The 23,224-nt window shown below is 47.0% G+C and overlaps 1 protein-coding gene across 1 annotated transcript in view; it reads right to left on the bottom strand.

Annotated features, from left to right (window-relative positions):
- Positions 1 to 14,359: 14,359 nt before the first annotated feature.
- Positions 14,360 to 23,224, bottom strand: part of SYCP2L (synaptonemal complex protein 2 like) — a 78,110-nt gene continuing 69,245 nt past the window's right edge. The window contains exon 31 of the mRNA XM_070403729.1: positions 14,360 to 14,585. Coding sequence (XP_070259830.1) covers positions 14,360 to 14,585 — 226 coding nt within the window. The remainder of the gene's footprint in view (positions 14,586 to 23,224) is intronic.

Here is a 23,224-nt window from a genome sequence, read left to right on the forward strand (position 1 = left end):
AGACGCACAGGATGTTCCCACCAGGAGGCAGGAACCACTAGAAGCCACTGTGAAGGCTCCCACCACATGGACTGACATGAGGCACTGGGTCTGATTCTAAGTTTAACAAGAGACCACTGGGAGGTTTTAGGTCAGTAAATGACAATATCTGAATTTCCTGTCATTTTAACTTCAAGGTGCAGACATGAGGCCAAGATAGGCAGTGACTTTCCCAAGATCACACACTGGCCCCCCCGGCATGTTTAGGTAGATGTTCCATGCTACAACCCACCCCTTCTTGTAATGCTTCCACTTCTATGTTTGTCTACCAGATTCATGGGACACCAGCCCACAGGCTGTGAGAGGCATTATCTCATCCATACCTGATGAGGTCCTTAGGAAATGGTGTCTAGCATCACTCTCATTGTGCAGGTAGGGAGACGGGAGGCTCTGAGAGGCACAAAGGCTTCCCTAGGGCACAGAACTCATAAGAAAAAAGAGGTGTGAACTCAGCTTTCTCCTCCAAGCTGGGGACCTGGGACATGCCCAGGGAACTGTGGGAAGGCTGTGTTAGGTATTGGTGCACATGTGTGGTGACGAATGGGCCAGGAGGGGCAACGGTCAACAGCCCAGAGGGGGCTTTTGGTCGCTCTGATTGGAGGAAGGGGCGCAGGTCATGGAACCTAGAAAGGGTGACCTCACTTCCTCGGTGACAGAATCCCAACAGAAAAGAGAAGTCTAGTTCACTTGACTGCAGACGGTCAGGAGAGGAGGATGTTTCTCTGTTGCTTCTCGACTTTGTGCCGAGGCTCTGGGCAGAAGAAAGCCCAGAGTGAGAGATATTTCTGCTCTAGAGTCTGGCGCAAGCACCACCATGGACACCTTTCGCCCTCTGGCAGGAGGCACCCTCAGGTAACCAATGGCTAGCCCATCCATGCCAGGCCCCAACTGGGATCCTACTAGGCCAGCCCCAGCCTCTGACCCCTCATCCTACATACCTGTGTGTGTTGGGCCTGGTGAGGGAAAGTGCCCAGAGTTCGGGGTCCCCAATAATCCACGACCAGGGAGCCTTTTCCGATGCAAAAGCAAAGGGTCTTTTATTCAAGCCCAGGACTTGGTCCCCTCCTGCCTCCATTACTGGATGCAAGAGAGAGCCCTGAGTTCTAAGAGAACAAAGAATTTATAGGGGTTGGGACAGGGGGTGGGGGCTCACTCGGACCACTGATTTGGCCGATTCTGGCTGGTTGAGTGATGGCCGGGGGGCTAATGGCACAAGGGTAGGGTGCAGCTAGGGTCTGGTTACACAAAGATAGGAGGTGGCTAGCATACTTTTGGCCTTGGGCTAGTTTCCTTGCGTTCCTATTGGCTGAGATAAGGGCTGGCTGAGCAACTGATACATTCTATGGCTTTTGCTTGAAGAGGAGTTAGGAACACGGTTATCAGCCCCGTTCTGTCCTTTCATTCCCCCCTTGTCTTGGAACTTCCGGCTCAATCATGAGACAGACTGAACTATCAACTGAACTACTTTTATACGCTTCTTGACAAATTGGACTAGTCTGTTAATAATGCAAGGGCCGAAAGTCAACAGCATCAGGAGGATTATAAGGGGTCCTTCGAGGTCTGCTGTCTTCTTGAGGGTGATCTGCAGCAGGTGTGCCTGGTTAGAGGTCACCTTCCAGTCAGGCTCCTTGCTGTCCTGGGCACAGAAGAAGCTGGGCTTGTGACCTGGCAGAGACAAACTATAACAAATGGCCCAGTGGAAGGGAAAGAAATCATTTTAGTTTTAACAACCTCTCTTGAAATAGGATTTTTCTTCTTAAAATTCCTCTATGGCTATCAAAAAGCCAAATTAATATTAATTTATCTACTGTATTCAATTTGGCCTGATGTTTGCATAAACACAACAAGAATGGGAACTGACTACCCTTGCTGGAATTTCATGACTGAATCTTAACGTGCCCCGTAGGGCCAGGAAGCCAAGCCATTCAGCCACCATCAGGCCCGCCTGCAGCATCTGCTGAGTTAGGTGAATCCCTCACCTGTAGTAACTCCACCTGAGCCCACGCTCTAGGCTTTAAGGCCCATCTCAGTAGCCCTCCTACTCGTTGCGGCCCAGAGTGAGTGGGGTTCCGCAGGGATGCAGAGGCATCCTTATTGCTCCCCTTCTACTCTTACCAACCGCCAGTGATGGTAGGGCATGGGCCTGACGCTCCAGCGCCAGCCATCTTCAGGGCTCCCAAGCAGGATACCAGGCTTTTCCTGTGGCATTCTTATTGGCTTTAAGTCTTAAGAGCTCAGACAGGTTTGTTTTTTTTTAAAACATGATATTCCAGTCAAAGTTTCAGGTTAATAAAATTACTATTGAAAACCGGTCTTAATGATTTCATGCAAAGAAATGTATTGCCAGACTTATTAAGCATTGCCAGATTTCAGAGGAATTATATAAGGAGAAAAACATACTGATTTGCTCTAAGATCTTCTGATTTTTCTTGTTAGTCCTTTCAACATTTCTCTTCTCCTTTTTATCATATATACAACCTTTTTAAATTTTATACTTTCAGATTAGCCTTTAAACCTTCTTTTATGTTCTTTAAAAATGCACAACCATGCCTCAGACCTTTCATTCCAAATAGGCTTTTCCCAGCTCTCTACAGCCGAGGTTTGTACTATCCCTGACAGTACAGGCTGCCAACTGTTAGCTGTCTTTTAATAGAGACCAAAACCTGATGGGTATTCTTCTTTGCCCAGTTGGGCACCTGCCCTTTTGGCAGCCAGACACCCTCTACTCTTGGGGTTCACCCCACACAGTCCCCTTCCAGGATAGCCAACATACATTCAAACCTGCAAGAGAATCAAAGGTTAATATAACATATCAATACAATGAAACATAATATTGGCATCATGGCCGCTTCAGGCAGCCAAATCCTCCACTATTAAACATGAGGTATGGCAGGGCTATACAAACATTTTAGGGAGGTGACTAAAGTCCACTCTTTGACCTTTCTATATAAGGTAAAATTGTCCTTGTCTTTCTGAAGCCATGTCTATGAAGATGCAGGCATCATCTGAGTCTATTATACAATTTTCTGCAGGTATAGTCCTTTTCAAGTTGGGGTGAGTCCTGGGGTCGTGAACTTCTTTACCCACATTGAGTCCCCAGGCTGGAAAGAATGTACAGAGTCCGAGGTGGCACTGGCAGGGCATCTCGAACAAGCTTATGGGTGGCTTGTAATTTCTGTAAGATATCACGTAAACGAATGAGTTACCATGTTCTTTCTGAGGTCCACAGTCCTCTCTGATGTCCAAGGGAAAAAAAAAGGCAGTTTGTCCGGTGGCTTTTAGAACTGGTGCCTTTTTAGATGTTACTGGTCCCATTGGCTCTGTCAAGACTGAATAGGCTGCTCCAGAATACACCAGGAAACTAACCGGGGGTTCTATTTATTTATAAATATTTATACCTAAGTAGACATATAAACATTAAATAAACATTTACATTTATACCTTTTCAGTGAACAAGTACTTTTACAGTGTTGGGAATTTTGGCAGATAACAGGAACACTGCCCAAGTCCCCTGATGGTGGCCTGACAAGAACAGATGTGGAGGCCTTTCGCTGGGGGGTATAAAGTCTTCATTCTTCCTCTCTCGGCACTGCTAAGGACAGGATTATTGGAGAGGTCTTTTCACCTAGGCAAGGCTGTGCTGAGCCATCTGGGGCAAAAGTGGTTTCTGCTTCCATTAGAGGGACCAGGTCAACTGGTAAATACAGGAATTCATGAACCACCTGATGGCCGCCTAACTGACATCGGCGGGGGCGGCAGAACAGTCTGCAGCTGTGGTCCTGGTAGCTCCAATCATGCTGACTTCCTGTCCTGAGAGGGGAACTACCTTCTGAGTAACTACCGAGTGCTCTGCCGCTATATCAATCATAAAGTTCACAGTCTGGCCCCCGTTCTTCATTTTGACCATCGGCTCATGGGGGCCCAGTTGGAAAAAGCCCAGTCTGTCCTAGACAGAGTCAGCTGTTGCCAGTCCGAGGAGGTCTGCCTCAGGCGACTCTGGCCAATAGCGGCTGGGTGGTTTGGATGGCCTTGCCAGCTTTTTCTGGCCTGCTACTAAACTTTACTCTGTCCCTTCTTACACACACAGAACTGGACCCAAGGCAGTGAGGTTTGAGCAATTTTAAAATTTCTTAATATACATTTTATCATTCATGTTGCAGAGAGGGACCAGGTTGGCTCCTCCTGAATAAAAGAACTAATCAAAATAAGGCTTATTTTCTAACTTCATTTGTCCTTGGGTGTGGACAACAAATGACACTAATCAGATTGACATAAACGATTTAACCTTTGTTTAGGGAGGCAAATGCAAAGCATTTGCTCCCAGCTTACTGGTCTATCATGCATTCAATTTTCTTAAAATGTATTCTGACACAGGAGAAAGTTGTTTTGCTGTACACAGGTAGTTTAACCCCTATATAACTGGGCTTGGACCTCTGCCCAGCAAACTGCAGTCTATAAGTTCAATATGCAGCCTCCGGTTCTTCTAACCCAATGAGGTTTCGGCCAGTCTCTGAGTCAGACTCCTCCTCTCTTGGAGAATTTTAAAGTCCTGATGGCTCCCAGGTCCAGGGAGAGTGCCCTTTTGTTAACCCTTAGGGCTCTGCTTTCTTGCCTCTCTACCAGTTCCCTTTGTGGCAGAGCAGCAACCAGGCCTTTTTCAAGGGAGTGCTCTTGAAGGGGATATCAGCTCCTCCTGTGAGCCAGCTGCTCCGCCTAGGGTCTCCCAGGGGCCCAGCCAGAGCGTCCCCCAGCAAATCCCGGAAGCCGCTGCCCTTTCGCAGTGGTATGGACTCAAGCAGGGGGTTCACTGGATGTAGCCTGCAGCGAAGCGCTTGCTGGCTTCTGCCTGCAGCTGCTCGCACCCACAAACCCTGCCCTGCAGCACGCGCAGCACTGTCAGCTCCAGCACCTCAGTGTTCTCCAGCTTAGCCTGCATGTTGGTGTCCGCCAGCAACTGCTGCAGCTCCTGTAGGCTCTCCTTGATCCGCGTACGCGCCGCTTCTTCTCCACCAGGAGCTTCAGGGCCTTGCGGGCAGCTCAGGCATTCAGCGCCCCCCCCCCCCCCCCACCTTCTTTGACCTGGCTCTCAGGGGCTGAGTCTGCCTGGCAAACAGTTCTAAATCACCAGGGCGGCTGTGGATTTTAACACATTTTAAATGTATTTTTACTCTTAAGATATATCTAGACCTTTTGTGATCAAACTAAGAACAGGTATTGGTCTAATTTAGCATTGGTTAAAAAGAATAACACAGGGCAGAGAAAGACTACTGTGTTTACAGTTACTTCCTGTGACCTTGAAGTTCATTGATAAGACCTGTTAGGTCTGCAGCCAGTAACTTAACTGCCAACACCCCCACCCCCTTTCTCTCAGCCCAGGCCCGATTGCTTTTCCTCACAGAGTCGGCCTGGAAATATAACGGGTGCATAGGGAGGTTTCCTGCAGACAGAAAACCTGGAGACTACCTGAAATACAATTACAGATGCTTTCAGAATCAGGATGAGGGAGGAAGGGAAAGACCAATTGAAAACAGCAAGTTAAACAAAATACAGTCACAGGCAATAAATCAATCCAAGACCTGCAGAGCTGTAAGCCCTTTGACTACCAAAGAGATAAGAAAACCATGAATAACAAGTTCTTTGAAATTTGCTACTTTGTTAATTTGCTAAGCAAACAGTTAACTTGAAAAGACTTCTCTCTTGCTTTTCTTACAAGCAATCTTGGAATCTAGCCAGCTTTTAACTCTATCCTAGAACTTCAAAATTTCAATTTAATACAGCGAATTTACAACCCAGGAGAGAGCAACCGATAGACAGAAATTTATATTAACTAAGTGGGCGGATTCCCCTTTAATAGTGAGCAAAAGACTCTGAGGAAAAAAAAAAAGATTCTCGCAGCTGCTAAGAGCTGAAAGGACAGAACAGGGCTGATAACCGTGTTCCTAACTCCTCTTCAAGCAAAAGCCATAGAATGTATCAGTTGCTCAGCCAGCCCTTATCTCAGCCAATAGGAACGCAAGGAAACTAGCCCAAGGCCAAAAGTATGCTAGCCACCTCCTGTCTTTGTGTAACCAGACCCTAGCTGCACCCTGCCCTTGCGTCATTAGCCCCCGGCCCTCACTCAGCCAACCGGAATTGGACAAATCAGTGGTGCGAGTGAGCCCCCACCCCCTGACCCAAGCCCTATAAATTCTTTGTTCTTCCAAGACTCCGGGCTCTCTTGCTTCCTGTCACTCCACTGTGTCAGTGAGGGAGGCAGAGGGACCAAACTAGCTAGTCTGAATAAATGACTCTGCTTTTGCATCGGACTCGGCTCCCTGGTGGTCTGTCTTTGGGGATTTTGAAATCTGGGCATAACACTGACCCCTCATCCTACATACCTGTGTGTGTTGGGCCTGGTGAGGGAAAGTGGGGGATGAAGGGCACTCATCCTGGGCAGGAGCTGGTTGTTGGCGATTGGAAGCCTGGTGGGTCTATCATGTTCATACCCAACTCATAGCTGTGGGATGGAAATATGAGCACTGGGTACCAAGCTCCTCGCACACTTGTTAATCTTGAGCCCACAAGGTGTCATCTCATGCCTTCCCTGGCTGAGGTCTTTGCAGATGCCCCTCTGTGCCTGATCTGGGGAGCAGAATTTGTGGTGGGCATCTCCCTAAGCTGGCAACGCCCAGGCAGGCCACTGATGCCTCCTTGCCTGGCACCGGGCTCTGTCTTTGTAGAGCTCCAACAAGGATGTCGTAGAGGAGCTGGTTGAGGCATTCAGTTATGCCGTCAACCGGTACAAAGGACAAGAACGCCAGGCCAGGAACACCATCCAGTGCCAGGCTGAGGTGAGAACTGTCCCACAAACAGGACCTGGGATGACTGGGTGGGACCAGAACCCAGACTCAAATCTGAGGCCCACTCCCAAAGACATCTATACCTCCAATACTCCCATCCAGGTTCCTGGTAGGGTAGGAATACAGTCTTCACGTATTTGTTGAAATGGTAGAGAGAAAAATTCTTGCTGTCTTTGCATTTGGCTCATTATGATTGTCTAATTACCTGCCCCAGGTATCCTGTGGAGCAGTCAGCTCGACTGTCCTTGAATGACTTTTCCAACCCTTACATATCATCATACATGATAGGGTGGTTTGTACAAAAACACAAGAAAGGAAAAAGAAAAAAGCATGAGGAGGAATGAAGGTATTGGACACATTTCTCTGCAACCTGTCATCTCACAGAGCACGACAAACCATTGTATGCCAGCCAGGTCAGGAGCTGTGGCCTTATCCACCAGCATTTTGGTGCTGTTGGACCTTGACATGATTCAATCCTTCTGTCAGTTCAACAGGGCTGCCAGGAATATCCTCACTGTGTCCTAACAGAATGTATCAGTTTGCTAGGTCTGCCATAACAGGGGATCACAGATGGAAGGTTCCGGATGCCTACTGACTCAATACCCAGCTCTATTTTTGCAGAACTCCAATGAGGATGTCATTGAGGAGGTGGTCCATGGGCCCCACTATACCATCTGCCGGGTCAGGGTGCAGGTGCACCAGGCCAACAACTGCAGCCAGTGCTGGTCTGAGGTGAGAATTGGCCTCGGGGGGTCTCCACACCCCAGAACCCAAGATGACCAGGGAGGGTCAAGAACCCAGACTCAAATCTGGGGACTCCTCTGGGTGTTCCCACTAGAGTGTCCATAGGTTTATGTATAAAGGATCCTGGACCTCCACTTCTCCTTCCAGCTACATGGTAGGAGAGACTCTCCTCACATAGTTTAGGAATATTAGGAAAAAAAAGTATGTTGTTTCACTTCACAGTAGAACACGAGCACATTTGCATGTTGCTCTTTAGTGGTTTGAATTACCTGACCCTGTATCCTGTGGAGTAGTCAGCACAACTGTCTTTAGAGACCTTCTCAGAGCTTTATACACTTGATTGGGTGGTATGAACAAGAACTGGATACACTTCTGTGCAACTTGTCGTCTCACAGAGCACAGCAAACCATTGCAGGCTGGCCACGTCAGCAGTCATGACCTTCTGCATCTCCATATCACCTCAGAAAGGACATAATTTTCCTCAGTGATTCAGCCTTTCAGTGCTGTTGGAGCTTATGAACAATTCTGCTGCTAGTTCAGCAGGGCTGCCGGGAACATTCTCATTGAGTCCTAACAGACTGTCTGAGTTGCCAGGGCTGCTGTAAGATAGAACCGCAGATTGGGTGGAGGGTTCCTAACGCCTACTGGCCCCGGACGGGCTCTGTCTCTGTAGAGCTCCAAAGAGGACATTGTGGAAGAGCTCATCGGTGGGTTCAACTCTTCTATCTCCCTAGACAAGGGGAAGGTGCGTCAGGCCACAGACACCATCCGGTGCCAGACCGAGGTAAGAGCTGGCCCAGGGGTGGTTGAGGGGGAGGAGTGTCTCTCCTCACCCACCACCCTGAGATGACCTGGCAGTGCTCAGAACCCAGACTCAAATCAGAGGACTCCCCAGGATCTTCCCCTAGAGCAGCGGTTCTCAACCTGTGGGTCGCGACCCCTTTGGCGGTCAAACAACCCGTTCACAGGGGTCGCCTAAGACCATCTGCATATCAGATATTTACATTAGGATTCATAACAGTAGCAACATTACAGTTATGAAGCAGCAACGAAAATAATTTTATGTTTGGGTCACAACATGAGGAACTGTATTTAAAGGGCCAGAAGGTTGAGAACCACTGCCCTAGAGTGTCCCACAGTCCCATGCACAAAGGAATCTAGAGTTCCGCTTCTCCCTCCAGCTACATGGGAGGACACTCCACACATATTTGCAGGAATATTAGAGAGAAAAAATATGTTGTTTCATTTCACAGTAGGCCACGAGCACATTTACATTTTCCTTTTTATGTTGTTTAAACTACCTGCCCCAGGTATCCTGTCCTTGCAGACCTTCTCCAATCACAGAGGTCCTCTGCCACTGCCATGCAGGCTTTCAGTGCTGTGGGACAGCGGCATAATTCATTTCAGGCACCACACCAGCAGTGCTGTGAGAAACACTTAAGTTTGTCCAAATGTACTATATGAGTTTCCTCCTGCTGCTGTAACATCAAACCAGACTGGTTGGTATAAACAGCAGACATTCATTTTCTCACAATTCCAGAGGCTACAGGTTAGAGATGAGGGTGTCACCAGGGCTGGTTCCTCCTGAGGGGGTCTCTCCTGGGCTTGTGGATGGATGTCTTCTATCTCCGTGCCACAAGGAGTCCCCTCTTTGCTTCGGTATATCCTCCCCTTCTCTTCTAAGTACACTAGTCATATTGGATTAAGACCAAGACCACTGAATTCCCTTTACCTGAATGGCTTGCTTAAAGACTAGAACTCAAGTACAGGCACATTCTCAAGTTCTAGGGGTTCCAAAGTCATGGAATTTGGGTGACACAATTCACATCACAATGGATATACTATTTCCAGCTGGAGATAGATGTCCAGTCCAGATGGAAGGATGTGCAGATGTAACATTTTAGTAGCTGCAGCCTGATTACAAATGGAAAAGGCTGGAGCAGTGATGTTGCCAACATCAGTTTTGTGATGATGGCCACTGACTAGCACCCAATCTGGCCCAAGGATCTCTCACTCATTTAAATTTTGACCAATCCCAAACCAGGTTGTTTAAGGCAATCACAGTGTTCCTTTACTGGCAATTGCCTCATGGGTACTTTGACTCACCCATCGGCTTTCCACTAGCTACATGGATTAGCTACTTTCTGAGTCATGTGCTCACACTACCAACTTTCTCCAGTCTGGACTCATCAAGCCTTTGCCCCTTGGCTGAATCTGGGATCTCCATAATGAGGGTCCAAAAATGTCCTTTAATGTAAAAGGAAGAAACAGAAGTATCATTTTGGGAGACAATGGTTTTCATAGGCTGGGTCTACCCTGTACCCTGTCCTCCAACTTGGGGGGATGAGGTTCCAAAGGCCCTTTCCATCCAGGTCAGGAGCAGAGAAGTCTCAGGCAGTTAAGAGGGAATGTCATGCAGTCCTAGCTTGGGACAGTTTTCACTTCTGACCAGCATGCCCTAGAGCTGCCATTTGACATCCCTAAGCCTCTGGGCTCTCATCTCTATTTCGGAGATGTTTCTAGAGAACTCATTGGAACAATGGTCTTCATTCATAAAGACTATTTAGACAAGGAGGTCTGTTGCTCCTTAGCTAAAACACCATGCCTAGAAGATAACCAAACTTAAGTGGTACCTTTAAAACCTAGAACCTGGTTCAGTATGGACACTTCTATCCTTCCTCTGGACACATCCCTAAGGGTCTGAGAGTTCCTGCCTGAGCTCCAGACCGCATCCTCCTCGTGATTCATGGAGAGGGGACTGACAGATCCCTCCTTGTCCCACCCAGTGTGCAGCTGAATTAACACGTAACCTGAGTGAGGCTAACAGGATGCGGGCCCTACAGGAAGGCACACTAAGGAAGGTGGCAGCATCAATGGTACCAGTTCTCCTGGGTGGAAACATCTCCCGCACCACCACGTTTATATCCATCCACCCGGCCTTATCCAGAGCCCAAGAGTTCCTGGACCTGCTGTTTAATAGGTGAGCACTCTCCCCCTTCTTGGGCATGGTGGTGATTCTAAGCACTGCTAGCTCTGTGTCTTGAAAATGTCACCACATCTCTGTGAGCCTCAGTTTGCTCTTCTGAAAAATGGGGTAGGGGGTAGAGGATAAACCTCATAAGGTTCTTGCAGAGACTACTGTAGGGATGAGCCATGGCAGGTGCCAACCTGCTGCCTGGCTCTGCTGAAAGGGCTGCTGGACGGGCTATAGTTGTTCATGCCCATTATTTATCTGTCCCCCATGAAAAGTCATCTGCCTGACCCATCAGTGGCCTGTGGCATTTCTGTTTTTTCATTTTATTTTATTCTGTTAGTTTTTATATTTTCCTTGGCCTGTGGCATTTGAGTTTGCAAAAGCACGTGGAAAACAACCAGTCAAGGAGTTCAGGAATCCACTTCGCTGATCCCTGTCCTCATCATTGGTGTTGGCAGACTAGGGAGAGCAGGGGGCCGCAGGCCCACTTATATATCTGGGATGGTTCTCGTTGGAGTTCATGTATTCGACAATGTGTATTAAGCACCTACCACAAGTAGGCACTTTTGGAGACACTTAGCATAACTCGGAAAATGAAGGAGACACAATCCCTGGGCCCCAGTTCCACTCGGTGAATCAGACAGTGACACTGTCCATCATTCTCAGGTCCTGTCCCCCACCCATCAGATCTGATGCCATCAAGGTCTTCTCCACATCTGGAGGCATATCTCCTCATAATGACCAGGGTGACACACCACAGGGCCAAGTCAAAAAGCGAGTGCTCTTTGGGTCCAGAAGGAGGGCCTCCTGAGTCCACAGGACGAAGGCAATGGGTGGGGAGGGCCTGGCAGAACCACGATCTTACACATCTTCTCACTCCCAAGGGAGACCTGAGCCCTGATGGCTTCTATTCTGGGAGGACAGGGGTCAAAGAGGACTGTGGATGGGGCCCCTGGCCTCACAGGACCTAAGAAGAGGGGTGGGCTGACTTGTCCCCTTTGAGTTCCAAACCCACCCGTCCCATCCTGCTCTGCCTGCCGCTCTCCACAATCATCTCTCCTGACCACATCACTAGGCTCAAAACTGCCTGTTCACACACCTGTCTCAACCCTCAGTGCAGATGCCCAGGTGTATGGAGGGCTGGGCTAGGCAGAACATTCAGGAGAACTGTCAGTGGGAAGAAAAAACTCACACAGATGCTGTGTGAAAGTTACTTAATCACCAGGCCTGCTGCTCTCAGAACAGCCACTAAGAGGTCGGGGCTGGCATGGGGCTGTCCCCTAGATGGGCAGGGGCAGGCACAGAGGTCTGGTCCCAAACAAGGGTGCCCTGGGAGGGCAGTGTGTAAGCAAAGACCAGGATTCTGACTCCGCTGCCTACCCACCTCTCCCCAGAGCCATTGCTTCTACGGTGGGAACCTGGCCCGACGAGATGAAGGGTTTTGGCCGGGCTCTCCGCTTCCCCTGGTTCCAGCTGAAGCAAGCCTCAGTGCAGGCCAACTTCCCTGCCCCACACCACGCAGGCCACGCCCATCTCCTTTGGATGGAGCTGGAGCATCTAGAGTCCACCAAGGCCATGCTGGAAGGTGAGGGGAACGCATTCTGAGAAGGTGATCAGGGGAGGGGAGATTCATGGGCCGCAGTGCCCTTATAGACAGTGGCATCTTTCCTGTCTTTGGCAAGGCACGGAACGTCAGGTCTGTGTGTGAATCTGTCCATTTCTCCTGCTCCAGGTCCACCTCCAGGGCTCCAGAGCACTCCAGAGCCAGAGGAAGGGCCTGCTCAGGGGCCAGCGGCTGGTCCAGCCAGAGGCCCCTCCCTGGCCTGGCCAGGCATGAAGCTGTACCAAAAGTCATCATGGAGGCGTCTTTTTTAACCTTATTTTTTTTCTGTCTTAAAAATTCTAAGCAATTATCCTAAATATATAGACAAATAAGAGGAATACACCCCAACAGTATAAGTATAATAGTCAAAAACAATAGTTTCTATTAAATGAACTATATACCATTAAATGAAATACTTTGGAACAAATAGAAATAAAGTTGTTGATTAAAAATATCTGTAGATAATACCTGCTCATATACACATACTATAATTGTGCATTTATCATGTGTAACCATTATAAATATGGAAGTATACATTTTTTAAATATATTTTGATTTTTTTATAGAGAGGAAGGGAGAGGAATAGAGAGTTAGAAACATCAATGAGAGAGAAACATCGGATCAGCTGCCTCCTGCACACTCCCCACTGGGGGTGTGCCCGCAACCAAAGTACATGCCCTTGACCGGAATCAAACCTGGGACCCTTGAGTCCGCAGGCCGACGCTCTATCCACTGAGCCAAACTGGTTATGGCAGGAAGTATACATTTTTAAATTACTTCTAAAACAGATTTAAATTTTGTGATAAGTAAACAAATATAAACTGATAAAATGGAGAAATAAAATTTGGAAATGGCCGAGACCGGTTTGGCTCAGTGGATAGAGCGTTGGCTTGCGGACTGAAGGGGCCCGGGTTCGATTCCGGTCAAGGGCATGTACCTGGGTTGCGGGCACATCCCCAGTGGGAGATGTGCAGGAGGCGGCTGATCGATGTTTCTCTCTCATCGATATTTCTGGCTCTCTATCTCTCTCCCTTCCTCCCTGTAAAAAATCAATAAAATATATTTTTTAAAAATTTAAAAAAAAAATTTGGAAATGTATCCATCACAATGTCAACACTTGTGAACTCTTGCAAGAGGGACTACTAGAAGTGACTGGCTCTTCCCTTTTTGCTCAATCTATTTTCTAGTTTTTGTTCGAGGATCATATATTCATTACCAGGTATTTCAAGACTAACTATTTATATAGAAGACACTTTAAGAGTTTTTGAATTATCTCACCAATATTGTCTTTCTAAATTTTCCCAACGGCTGTTTGAGATCTTGAAATGATCTCATCAAAAGCAAAACTAACATAATGAGCTACGTTCTACCTCCCTCAGTGTTTAGTTTGATTTGCTATCTGAGCACTGAGAGCCACTAGGCTGGCTAATAATATTTAAAATCACTAGGGACAGAAACAGCATTGCTTTGGTTGTGACTGAAATAATGCAAAAAAGCTCTCTCCACTGAACACTTAATCGTTTTATGTTTCCTTCTTGAGCCCAGAATTGAACATACCGGTCAAATTCAACTGAGGAATAGGCAATGGTTGCACTGGGACAGGATAGTATGAAAACAAGGAAAACCTTCCTAGTCCTACCTGAAGGGCCACAGTTCACTGACACAACTGAAACAACCTATAATTAAAATTAAACCCAACATGTCAACAATTTTTAAGCCAAAATAAAAAAAAATGAGAATACAATCTGTAGCAATATTTCACAAAGAAAGCTTGCTGTGTAAGATGAAGTCACATCATGTCAATCCATACAAACATGTGGCTGAATACCCATAGGCGTTCATTCTTATGTTAATACTCTTGCTCTGAGGGGAGACACATTTTCTAGCTTTTGATTTCTATTTGGTTTGAAGGAAAACCAGCTGGTCTATAAACCAAGCCAACACTCCCCAGGTATCCACCAAGGGAAACCAAAAGGTCGACACTAACTGAATTTTAAGTTTTACTTCATTTTAGTTCATGTAAATTTAATTTTAAGAAGTTTTATGTAGCTAGTGGTAATCATATTGGAGAGAGTAGTTAAAGATACTAGCAAATAGGTTGAAAATAGGCATCCCTGAATGTCAGGATACTTTTCCTCCACAAGTCCACACAGAAGACATTTACAGGACCATTAGGGCCCATCGTATAAACAGGAAGACCACTTTCCCACGGCCATTCCCTGACTCGTCCTCATCCTCATCCTCGTCCTCGTCCTCGTGGGCAGAGGCAGCCTCCTTCAGTAGCAGTTTGGTGCTCAAATGCCCACGTCCCTCACAGTTGGGACACCTGTGGTCATGGGCTTGTGAAAGAGTCTCAGAGATGATTTCCAAGACAATTTTTTCCTCCCTGAGAAAAAGAACAATAGCAAAGAGAAGACTTATTTCCTTTCTTTGATGCTGGGTGCTGTGCCACCTTCCTGTTGTTGGCAGCTATATTGTGACCATGAGTGAATAGTGAAGAGAATGAGCAGCTGAATTCAATCCTAGATCCCACCTATGGGTTTGTTACTTTGTAAGAAAAACAAATCCCTCCTGTGAAAGATACTTTCATCAGGATTCCCTTGCTTAAAATCCTCAGCTTCCACAATGAATGAGATACTTACAACTCCTGAATGTGGGCAAGGTTGTATCATTTCTTGGTATTGCAAGAAGTGGGTAAATGTGGGAGCAGAGAGGACAAGGAAAGATGGGAGATGTTTAAAAGAAGTATCTACAGTCTTCCAACTATTCCAGAGGGCAACTCTGGACACAAGGCATGACACAGCTCCAAGCTGTGGTAGGAAAGTCTGATACCAATGAGGATCTCAAAGTGTGACCAGAAGAAAGGAGTGAAGGAGGAACAAGACTGGAAAAATAAGCAAAGGTCAGCATATGGAGGGCCTGGAGGGATATGCTAAGGATTTTGGACTTCTAAAGGCCATAGAAAACCACTGTCAGTTTTAAATAAAACACATGATCATATTTACATTTTCAAATATCTTTCGGGCTGCAGGTAGAGTAGAGAATAGTTTGGAATGGGGCAATACTAGAGGTTGACAGATCAGACAGAACACATCCTCTCAAGAGACCATGATGTCAACATGACTTAGGACTCTCAATGCTAACTCTGACATGGGGGAAAGAGTGAAGTGCACTCCCACTCTAACAGCAATTCCTGCACCTTTCCTTAGCACAGAGACACCCTAATCAGAATCAAGTCAACACCTGTGGGAACCAGCCACCTCACATTCACTCCAGGGTCAAACCTCCACTGACCTTGATTTGTTTGCCTGAGAAACCAACAGGCTTCAGAGAGCTTGCCTTGGGGTGCTGGCCACAGTAAACACACACACAAAGACACACACACACTCTGATGAGGATTACAATTCTGCAGAGACCTCACTCTAAGTTGGCTCCTCCCTCCCAGCTAAGCAGAGTAAACAAAGCTAGTGTAACCCCCAAAGTTGGCTTAAGAGACTAAAAAATTCCTCTCAGGGAACAGATGACCTCAGGCAAGCAGCCCCTCTTCCCAGTTCCATACTGATGGAGACAAACCCGCCAAGTGCAAAACCTGTGCCCCACTCCCACCCCCTCTCCTACCTACCCACACCCACTGTACCACACAAAACATCCCAGAGACAGCTCAAGAACATACCTATTCACTGCACAGTATGGACAATCGGAGAACTACTTCCGGTTCCCAGCACTTGGTCTTTCTGCCTGAAAAGGGGAGGAGAAAGAAACAAATTTAATAATACCGTCTTTTATTCCCTCTTCAGCCAGCTTCCTAGAGCTATAGAATTATTATGAATATTAACTCACCAACCAGGGTGCAAGGCAAGTACCGTGCCCATTTTACAGAAACAGAACCACTGAACCTCACAGCTGGTCTTTATTTCAGTGCCCAGTGGCAATTTGTCCACAGAGCCCTCCCTTTCACCTCTGACACTGACATCACCATGTCCTCGTATTGAAAGATACATGGAGCAGGTTAAAAAATGTGAAGAGTTAATTTGAGCAAACACTGATTCCAACTGGGTAGCATCCAATCTAGCAGATAGAAAGGAACTGTACAAAATGAAAGATTTGCACATACTTTCCTCTAAGGCAGTGGTTCTCAACCTTCCTAATGCCATGACCCTTTAATACAGTTCCTCATGTTGTGGTGACCCCCAATTTCATTGTTACAAATTGAACATAATTAAAGCATAGTGATTAATCACAAAAACAACATGTAATTATATATGTGCTTTCCGATGGTCTTAGGCGACCCCTGTGAAAGGATCGTTTGACCCCCAAAGGGTCACGACCCACAGGTTGAGAACCACTGCTCTAAGGTATGGCAGGGTGTATCAGACAGATTATGCAACTAGTACTGACCAGGTGATTCCTGATGGACTCATTTAAGATTCCATTTCTGGAAGAGCCAAAACTGTAATTAAGTCTCAGTTTGGTGATGTAGGGCTTAGCATCAGTGACTCCATTTTGGGCCTGTTGTCTAATATTTAACACTGTCCATCCTATCAGACAAAAGGCTTGGCTCACTTACAACTCACAGCAACTCAAGTTGGCCTCCAAATAATGGCCTGCAGATGAGCACTGAATGCTCCCTGACCTGCCCCTGGGAAGGGCGATCAGAAAGGAACAGATCTAAGACAAAACAACAGAGTCTAGATCAGTGGTTCTCAACCTGTAGGTCGTGACCCTTTGGGGGTCAAAGGACCCTTTCACAGGGGTCGCCTAAGACCATCGGAAAGCACATATATAATTACATGTTGTTTTTGTGATTAATCACTATGCTTTAATTATGCTCAATTTGTAACAATGAAATTGGGGGTCACCACAACATGAGGAACGGTATTAAAGGGTCTCGGCATTAGGAAGGTTGAGAACCACTGGTCTAGATGCAGCCAAAGAGCAGAAAGCAGAGGTTTCTGGCTCCCATGCCTTTTCACAAAAGCTTAATATCTAAAAGACAGGGGACTGACCGCAGATACCTTCACTTTGGTGGCATCACAGGGAACCTAAGGGACATATCCAGGCCACCCTCTAGAGCTCCCAAAGAGTCAACAGAGGAAGGGAGAGTCTGAAGGAAATGTGAAATAGTAAATTATATCAGGTTCTGTCCAGTTTCTGCCAATGGGTCCACGTTTTGCATAAGCCTGCCTCAGAGAATCTGAAAAAAGGGGGAAGCCTTAATTAGGAACATGAGAAAGTCTTCATATACAATAGGAAGGAATTGTAAAGATGTAGAACACTTCCTGAGTGCAAAGGACAAGAAATAGGCATCACACTTCTGAGCCTGCCTCTTAACAAAGGTGAAGGTGCCTATGAGTAGACCAGGTGCAGAGCAGAAGCCAGCTGAGGTCAGTTAAACCACAAACAGCACAACAAGGTCAGGACACCAACACTCAGGAACTAATGTGGAGCTCAGTTCCTCAGCAATTTCCTGGGAGCAATCTCCTGCCAATCTAAGGCGAAATGGCAAAAAAAACCAAAGGAGCAGCTACCATTTCTGAAGCATTTTCCAAGAAGATTTATAAATGTTATAAGTCACATCTCACAACAACCCCTTGTGATCTCAAGGCCCATTAAACCCATTTTAGAAACCAATTCAACACTATAAGAAAAACTTAAGACTTAGAAATGAGCAAAAAAATTACAGGATGTCCATTCAATGTCATGCTGGAGCCTGTAGGTACTGTATTATCTGATCCTCTAGGAGTGTTTGCCTTTGCCTTTGAGAAAGCATAGGGGACTGGGCCCAGGACTCTAAGAGTGCCAGATGACCAAAAGGAATACTGGACCCCAAAATGTCACCACCCCTCCACTCCACTCCCTACTCAAAAACACAGAGGTAGCTGATTTTACCTCCCCTCTAACTGTCTGCTTGAACTACTGACCCACATGCACAGTTAATCAAGGTTTGACCACTATTTGTCCTTCCCTTGGCGATAATGAACAGTGGGTCATCTTGCCCCCACAGCTGAGGAGCCAATGTATTTACCAGGCAACAAAGCTGGAAAAGGAAGTCACCCAAGCCTGGAGTGGAAAATTCCACAAGCCTGACTTTTTCAAAAAGCCCGCCTTTCCCCAAAGGACCCACTTTTCAAGAAAGTCCAATTTATTCCCAGCTTACAAAAGCAGCCAAGCAGAACCAGCCCCAGAGGTGGTTCAAAGGAACATCCTTTCCTCTGTGTTGCCTCCTTTGTGCTCAAGCATCCTATCTAATAAAAGACAAAAAGGGTAATTGACCATACCTTCGCTATGCTTCCCATTGGCTAATCAGGGTGATATGCAAATTAGCTGCCAACAAAGATGGCAGCTAATTTGCATATGTAGGTGCCAAGCGACGGAGTGAAGCAGGCTGGCCCCAGGCAGGAGCAGTGAGCGAAGGCCAGCATGGCAAGCGAAGAGCAAAGAGGGAAGCCCGCTGTACTGGCCCTGCCCTCGGGGCCCATCCAGCAAGCGAAGAGCTAAGCCCCTCGCCCACCGAGCCAGCCTCGCCCCCGGGGCCAGAGCGGCCAGCGAAAAGCGAAGCCCGCCGCGCCAGCCCCTCCCGGCGAAGAGCGAAGGCCTGGGTTCCAGGCGCCGGAGGAAAACTGGTGCCAGCAGCCAGGGGAAGGGGCCCCCGACTTCGAGAGGGCACAGGCCGGGCTGAGGGACCCACCCGAGTGCACAAATTTTTGTGCACCGGGCCTCTAGTAAGCTTAATAAAATCTGTCTGGAAATTTCTATGGGGTTTCCTATTGATTTCTATCTTGGGGAACCCAACAAGTCCAACACAGATCACACCTTGACTAGGCCATTTTACAATTCTTTAGAGATAGACTTTAACTTGTATTAAACTGTTAACAATGCAAATAATTCTTGTCCATAGAAACGCAATTAATTGTGTTTTGTGAGATCCATTTGATTATTCCCCTAGGGACATAACTTGTAAGTTTTAACATTTTTGACTGCATATACTTATGGTTCTTTGGTATTTCCTATGAACAATTATAACATCTTTTCCAGTTCCCTGATTAATTTCATGACTTAAAATAAAATTTTTGGTAGAGGTTTATATATGTATAGTAAGCATCATGATTTTTACCTATCAGAGGTTTATATATGTATAGTAAGCATCATGTTTTTTACCTATCAGAACATGTAAAGAACTTCACTAATGAGAAAATAAATACCTTGACTTAATGCCTAGGTAGACTTAAACTCACCTGAAGCTAAGAGCTCTAGCTATACAGAAATTCAACTGCCAGATTCCTTATTGCAATGCTCAATCATACACTCATGTCACCCAGCAGGCAGGTGACACATGGATGAGCTAGGGTGAGTCACACAGGCTCTGTGTGACTTTTAGAGGGGGCAAAGAATTGCAGGGGGCTGCCAGGCCAAAGGCTCCTCCACCATGTGATGTGGTCCTGGAATTAAATGACTGCCCCAGGAATCAGTGTCCAAGCCAAAGCCAGAGAGAGGTGGTCATGGGCTGACTATCAGATGGCCCAACAACAGGAGGCTGCCAAGCAGGCTGTGCTTGAGGAGTAGCCCCTTCTAACGGAAACACTAAACCACATGTCATACATGCAACGTCAGTACTTCACTCACCTCATCCAGTAGACAACCTTGGAAATACTTCTGCTAACCAACTGGAACCACTGCCCCACGATTTCTTCAAACTAAGCCAGTCAAACACAACAACAACAAAAAGCAAACAAACCAAACAACAAAGAGAACAAAGAGGTCTATGGACCTTCAGTAGGGCTGGGCCCTGAAAGGTTACCAATCTGGGGTAACTAACTCCCAGAAACAGGCAGATCTGAGTTCAGAGTGGCTACACAAAGGATTCGTTTGAGAACTCCAAGTTCTCCATCCACCCAAATGTGGAGGTGGTAACAACACTGGAACACCAATGGACTACGAAACTGGACCTATACCCAGAGATTCAATCCAGCAATAACCCCACAACCTCTGTATTTATGTCCACACTTCACACAATTCATTGAACATTTACTAGGAAGGCCCCGCTGTATGACACTGCATGAAGGTAAGGCTAGCTTCTCTCCAGGAGCTTATCCCTTACAGGGCTGGGAGACACAAACACAGAGATGACCAGAACATAAACACCTGCATAAGGTGCCTAAGAGGTATAAAATGCTACAAAATCAAAGAGAATTCACCCTCCCCTTATGAGGCTAAGGAAAAAGTGAAAGGAAGAAATAGCCTTTGAAGCAAATCCTGAAGGACATACATGAGATAGAGGACAAGAAAGAGCATTCTAGGTTAGGTCAAGTGTAATGATGTTAAAACACACTATATGCCAGTAGTCTGACTTTTTCAGTGTTCTGGTACATGGGGAGAAGGGAACATAGAAGGAAGCAAGATGGTGGAATTGAGGACAAGAACCAGTCTCTTGTCATTGGATCCTCCCCACCTGGCTGAGTATCTAGTTTACAATAAATGCTCCTGATGTGTCACATGAAGGCCAGGATAAAGGCACATGAGGGCCACTGTCACAAGAGCAGATGAAATCTTCAGAAGACAATAATGCACCACTTAGGATGCAGACAGAGGGGACAAGATAAGGGCAACTGCTGTCATCTGGCCCTGGGCAGAGCCTAAACGGGGCAAGCTGGCAGGTCAAAGGGAAGGGTCAGCTCTAAGAACATTCCAAAGGTGGAACCAACAAGACTTAGCACATAACCTACCCCAATAAGCTTACACAAATGAGTAAAGGAATCCAAGTCACAAAGTGCTAGAGGACAACATGGCCTTATCAGCGGTTCTCAACCTGTGGGTCGCGACCCCTTTGGCGGTCGAACGACCCTTTCACAGGGGTCGCCTAAGACCATCCTGCATATCAGATATTTACATTACGATTCATAACAGTAGTAACATTACAGTTATAAAGTAGCAACGCAAATAATTTTATGGTTGGGTCACAACATGAGGAACTGTATTTAAAGGGCCAGAAGATTGAGAACCACTGCCTTAGATGGAGCAAGGGATACCCCCTGGAGAGAACAATTAAGTACACAGATGTGTTCAATAAATGTGTGGATTTGAATTAGTTATCCCACTTGCAAAGTGTCCGGGACCAGACTCTCCTCCTCCCCGCTCTAGCCACATTTCTGGTGACCCTACCAACTGTCTGACACTGCTGGGCACTCAATAAATACCTGGCAAACGAATTCAATGAATAAATCAATGTTGAAGAACAGAAAATGCAAAATTCAAGTAGTGTTGGCATTTCAGGAAAGAATGTTGGTAGGGAAAATGGGTGCCACTGAGATTGGTAACCCTAAAAAGCCAATGGAGATCTCCACAGGATCACCTGGTAACTTCTTGGAATAATATAGCTGGAATCGGATGTCTTGGGGCTTTAGCCTGAGGAAAGGGCTTGCAGATTTTTACTTAAGCAAATACATAATTATAAAACAAGGGTCAGGGAGACATGCGCACCAAATATTAATGTAAACAGGTTAATACGAATACTAAGATTTGGTCCTTTTCTTTACTTGTCCATTAGCTACCCACTTTATCCAGGTATTTTGAAATATCAGCTTATTGTCCCAACTTTTCAGCTGAGGCACTGAATCCTAAAAGTAGAGCCAGATTACATTAACTCTGTGAATTCCCATAGAAAATTCTATTGCTAATCAGACTTGGAATACGTGACACCAGGACAGAGTAGCCCTGTAACAGGTGGAAGGGTAGGAACAAGAGTCACTTGGCTTCGGTTCTGGAGGATCCTTGACTATTCCTTCTACAGAACATACTGAGCCACTTTAACACACTGGCCCCTCCCACTTATCCAGTCTGTAGGGATCAACATCATCTATCTATGCAAAATAACTTGGTAAGCTAATGCATTATCAAATACAAAGAATTATCATTAGAGGATACCTTTTTTTTTTAAAGTAGAAAAGAAAGACAAAAAGCCAATAAAGCCAAAGAAACTCCATCTAAGGGCAGAGATACTCCACTTGGCTCCCAAAATACTATAATTAAGATCATTAACTTGATTGGCAACAGCAAATCCACTCAGGTCAAAAGACTCCACTAACATCACACTCTCCGTTTAACAAACAAGTGGGGCCACGATCTCCCCACTAGCAGCTGAACATCTCGGGGTGCCCACGGGGCCATCGAGAGCTCAGGTCTTCCCCTCTGACGCTCGCCCAGGAGCGGGTGCGCCAAGCTAAAACTACTTGGAGTGAAATTTCAAAGCAGTTTTCAAAGTCAACTCTCCACCGGCTTCCCAGGAAAGTAAAGAGAAGACCTCTCTGCAGCCCAGAATTCACCAGTTTCCCTTTGTTGGTAAGAAGACCAGGGGGCAAGTCCCTTCCAGCCCCACTCACCTTCAGACACACCACCTGGCCCCACCCACATTGCAACTATTGTGGAGCAGACCAGGGGTCTTTAGAAAGCTGGCCCCAAGCAGCTCCCAAATCAAAACGGCCTTGAAGGAGCAGAAAGGTAACCCAGGGAAAATGTTCGCCCTCTCCCCTCTCACGCAGCCCGCGCCCCTCCAGACACCAGGGCGCCCTGGCAGAGCCCACCACGAGCCCATCGCCTAGCCCGGAGTTGCTCACCCTCACGTGAATCTCCCCGGCCGCGTGGCTGCAACCTTCCCGGCCTCCTCACCTTGCACATGGCGGAGGGGCCGGGAAGACGCGGTTTGCTTCCGAGCTGCTGGTCCTCGTTAGTCTCTCTCGCGCCGCGGGTCCGGGTCTGCGAACCAGGTGAGAACCCAGGACATCCAACTGTTCCCGCCTCTTCCAGAGGCCGCGCCCCCACCGCCACGGTAGTGGAGCCGGGACCCGCCCATAGAGGGTGCAGAAGAGGACCGGGCGCTGCACCCTGATGCTAGGATCCAGCCTCCGCCAACGGTCCCGCCCCGGGTACTTCGAAGAGTCTGGTCTTCAAACACACCGCTCGCCCCCGTCGCGGTCCTTCCTGGGAAATGTAGTTCTGTGGCTCCCGTAGCCTGACGCCAGCGCCCTGCAC

Source organism: Myotis yumanensis, unplaced genomic scaffold (genome assembly GCF_028538775.1).
Source record: "Myotis yumanensis isolate MYYU_CA2020_CCGP unplaced genomic scaffold, mMyoYum1.0.hap1 SCAF_2, whole genome shotgun sequence".
Classification (NCBI taxonomy): Eukaryota; Metazoa; Chordata; class Mammalia; order Chiroptera; family Vespertilionidae; genus Myotis; species Myotis yumanensis.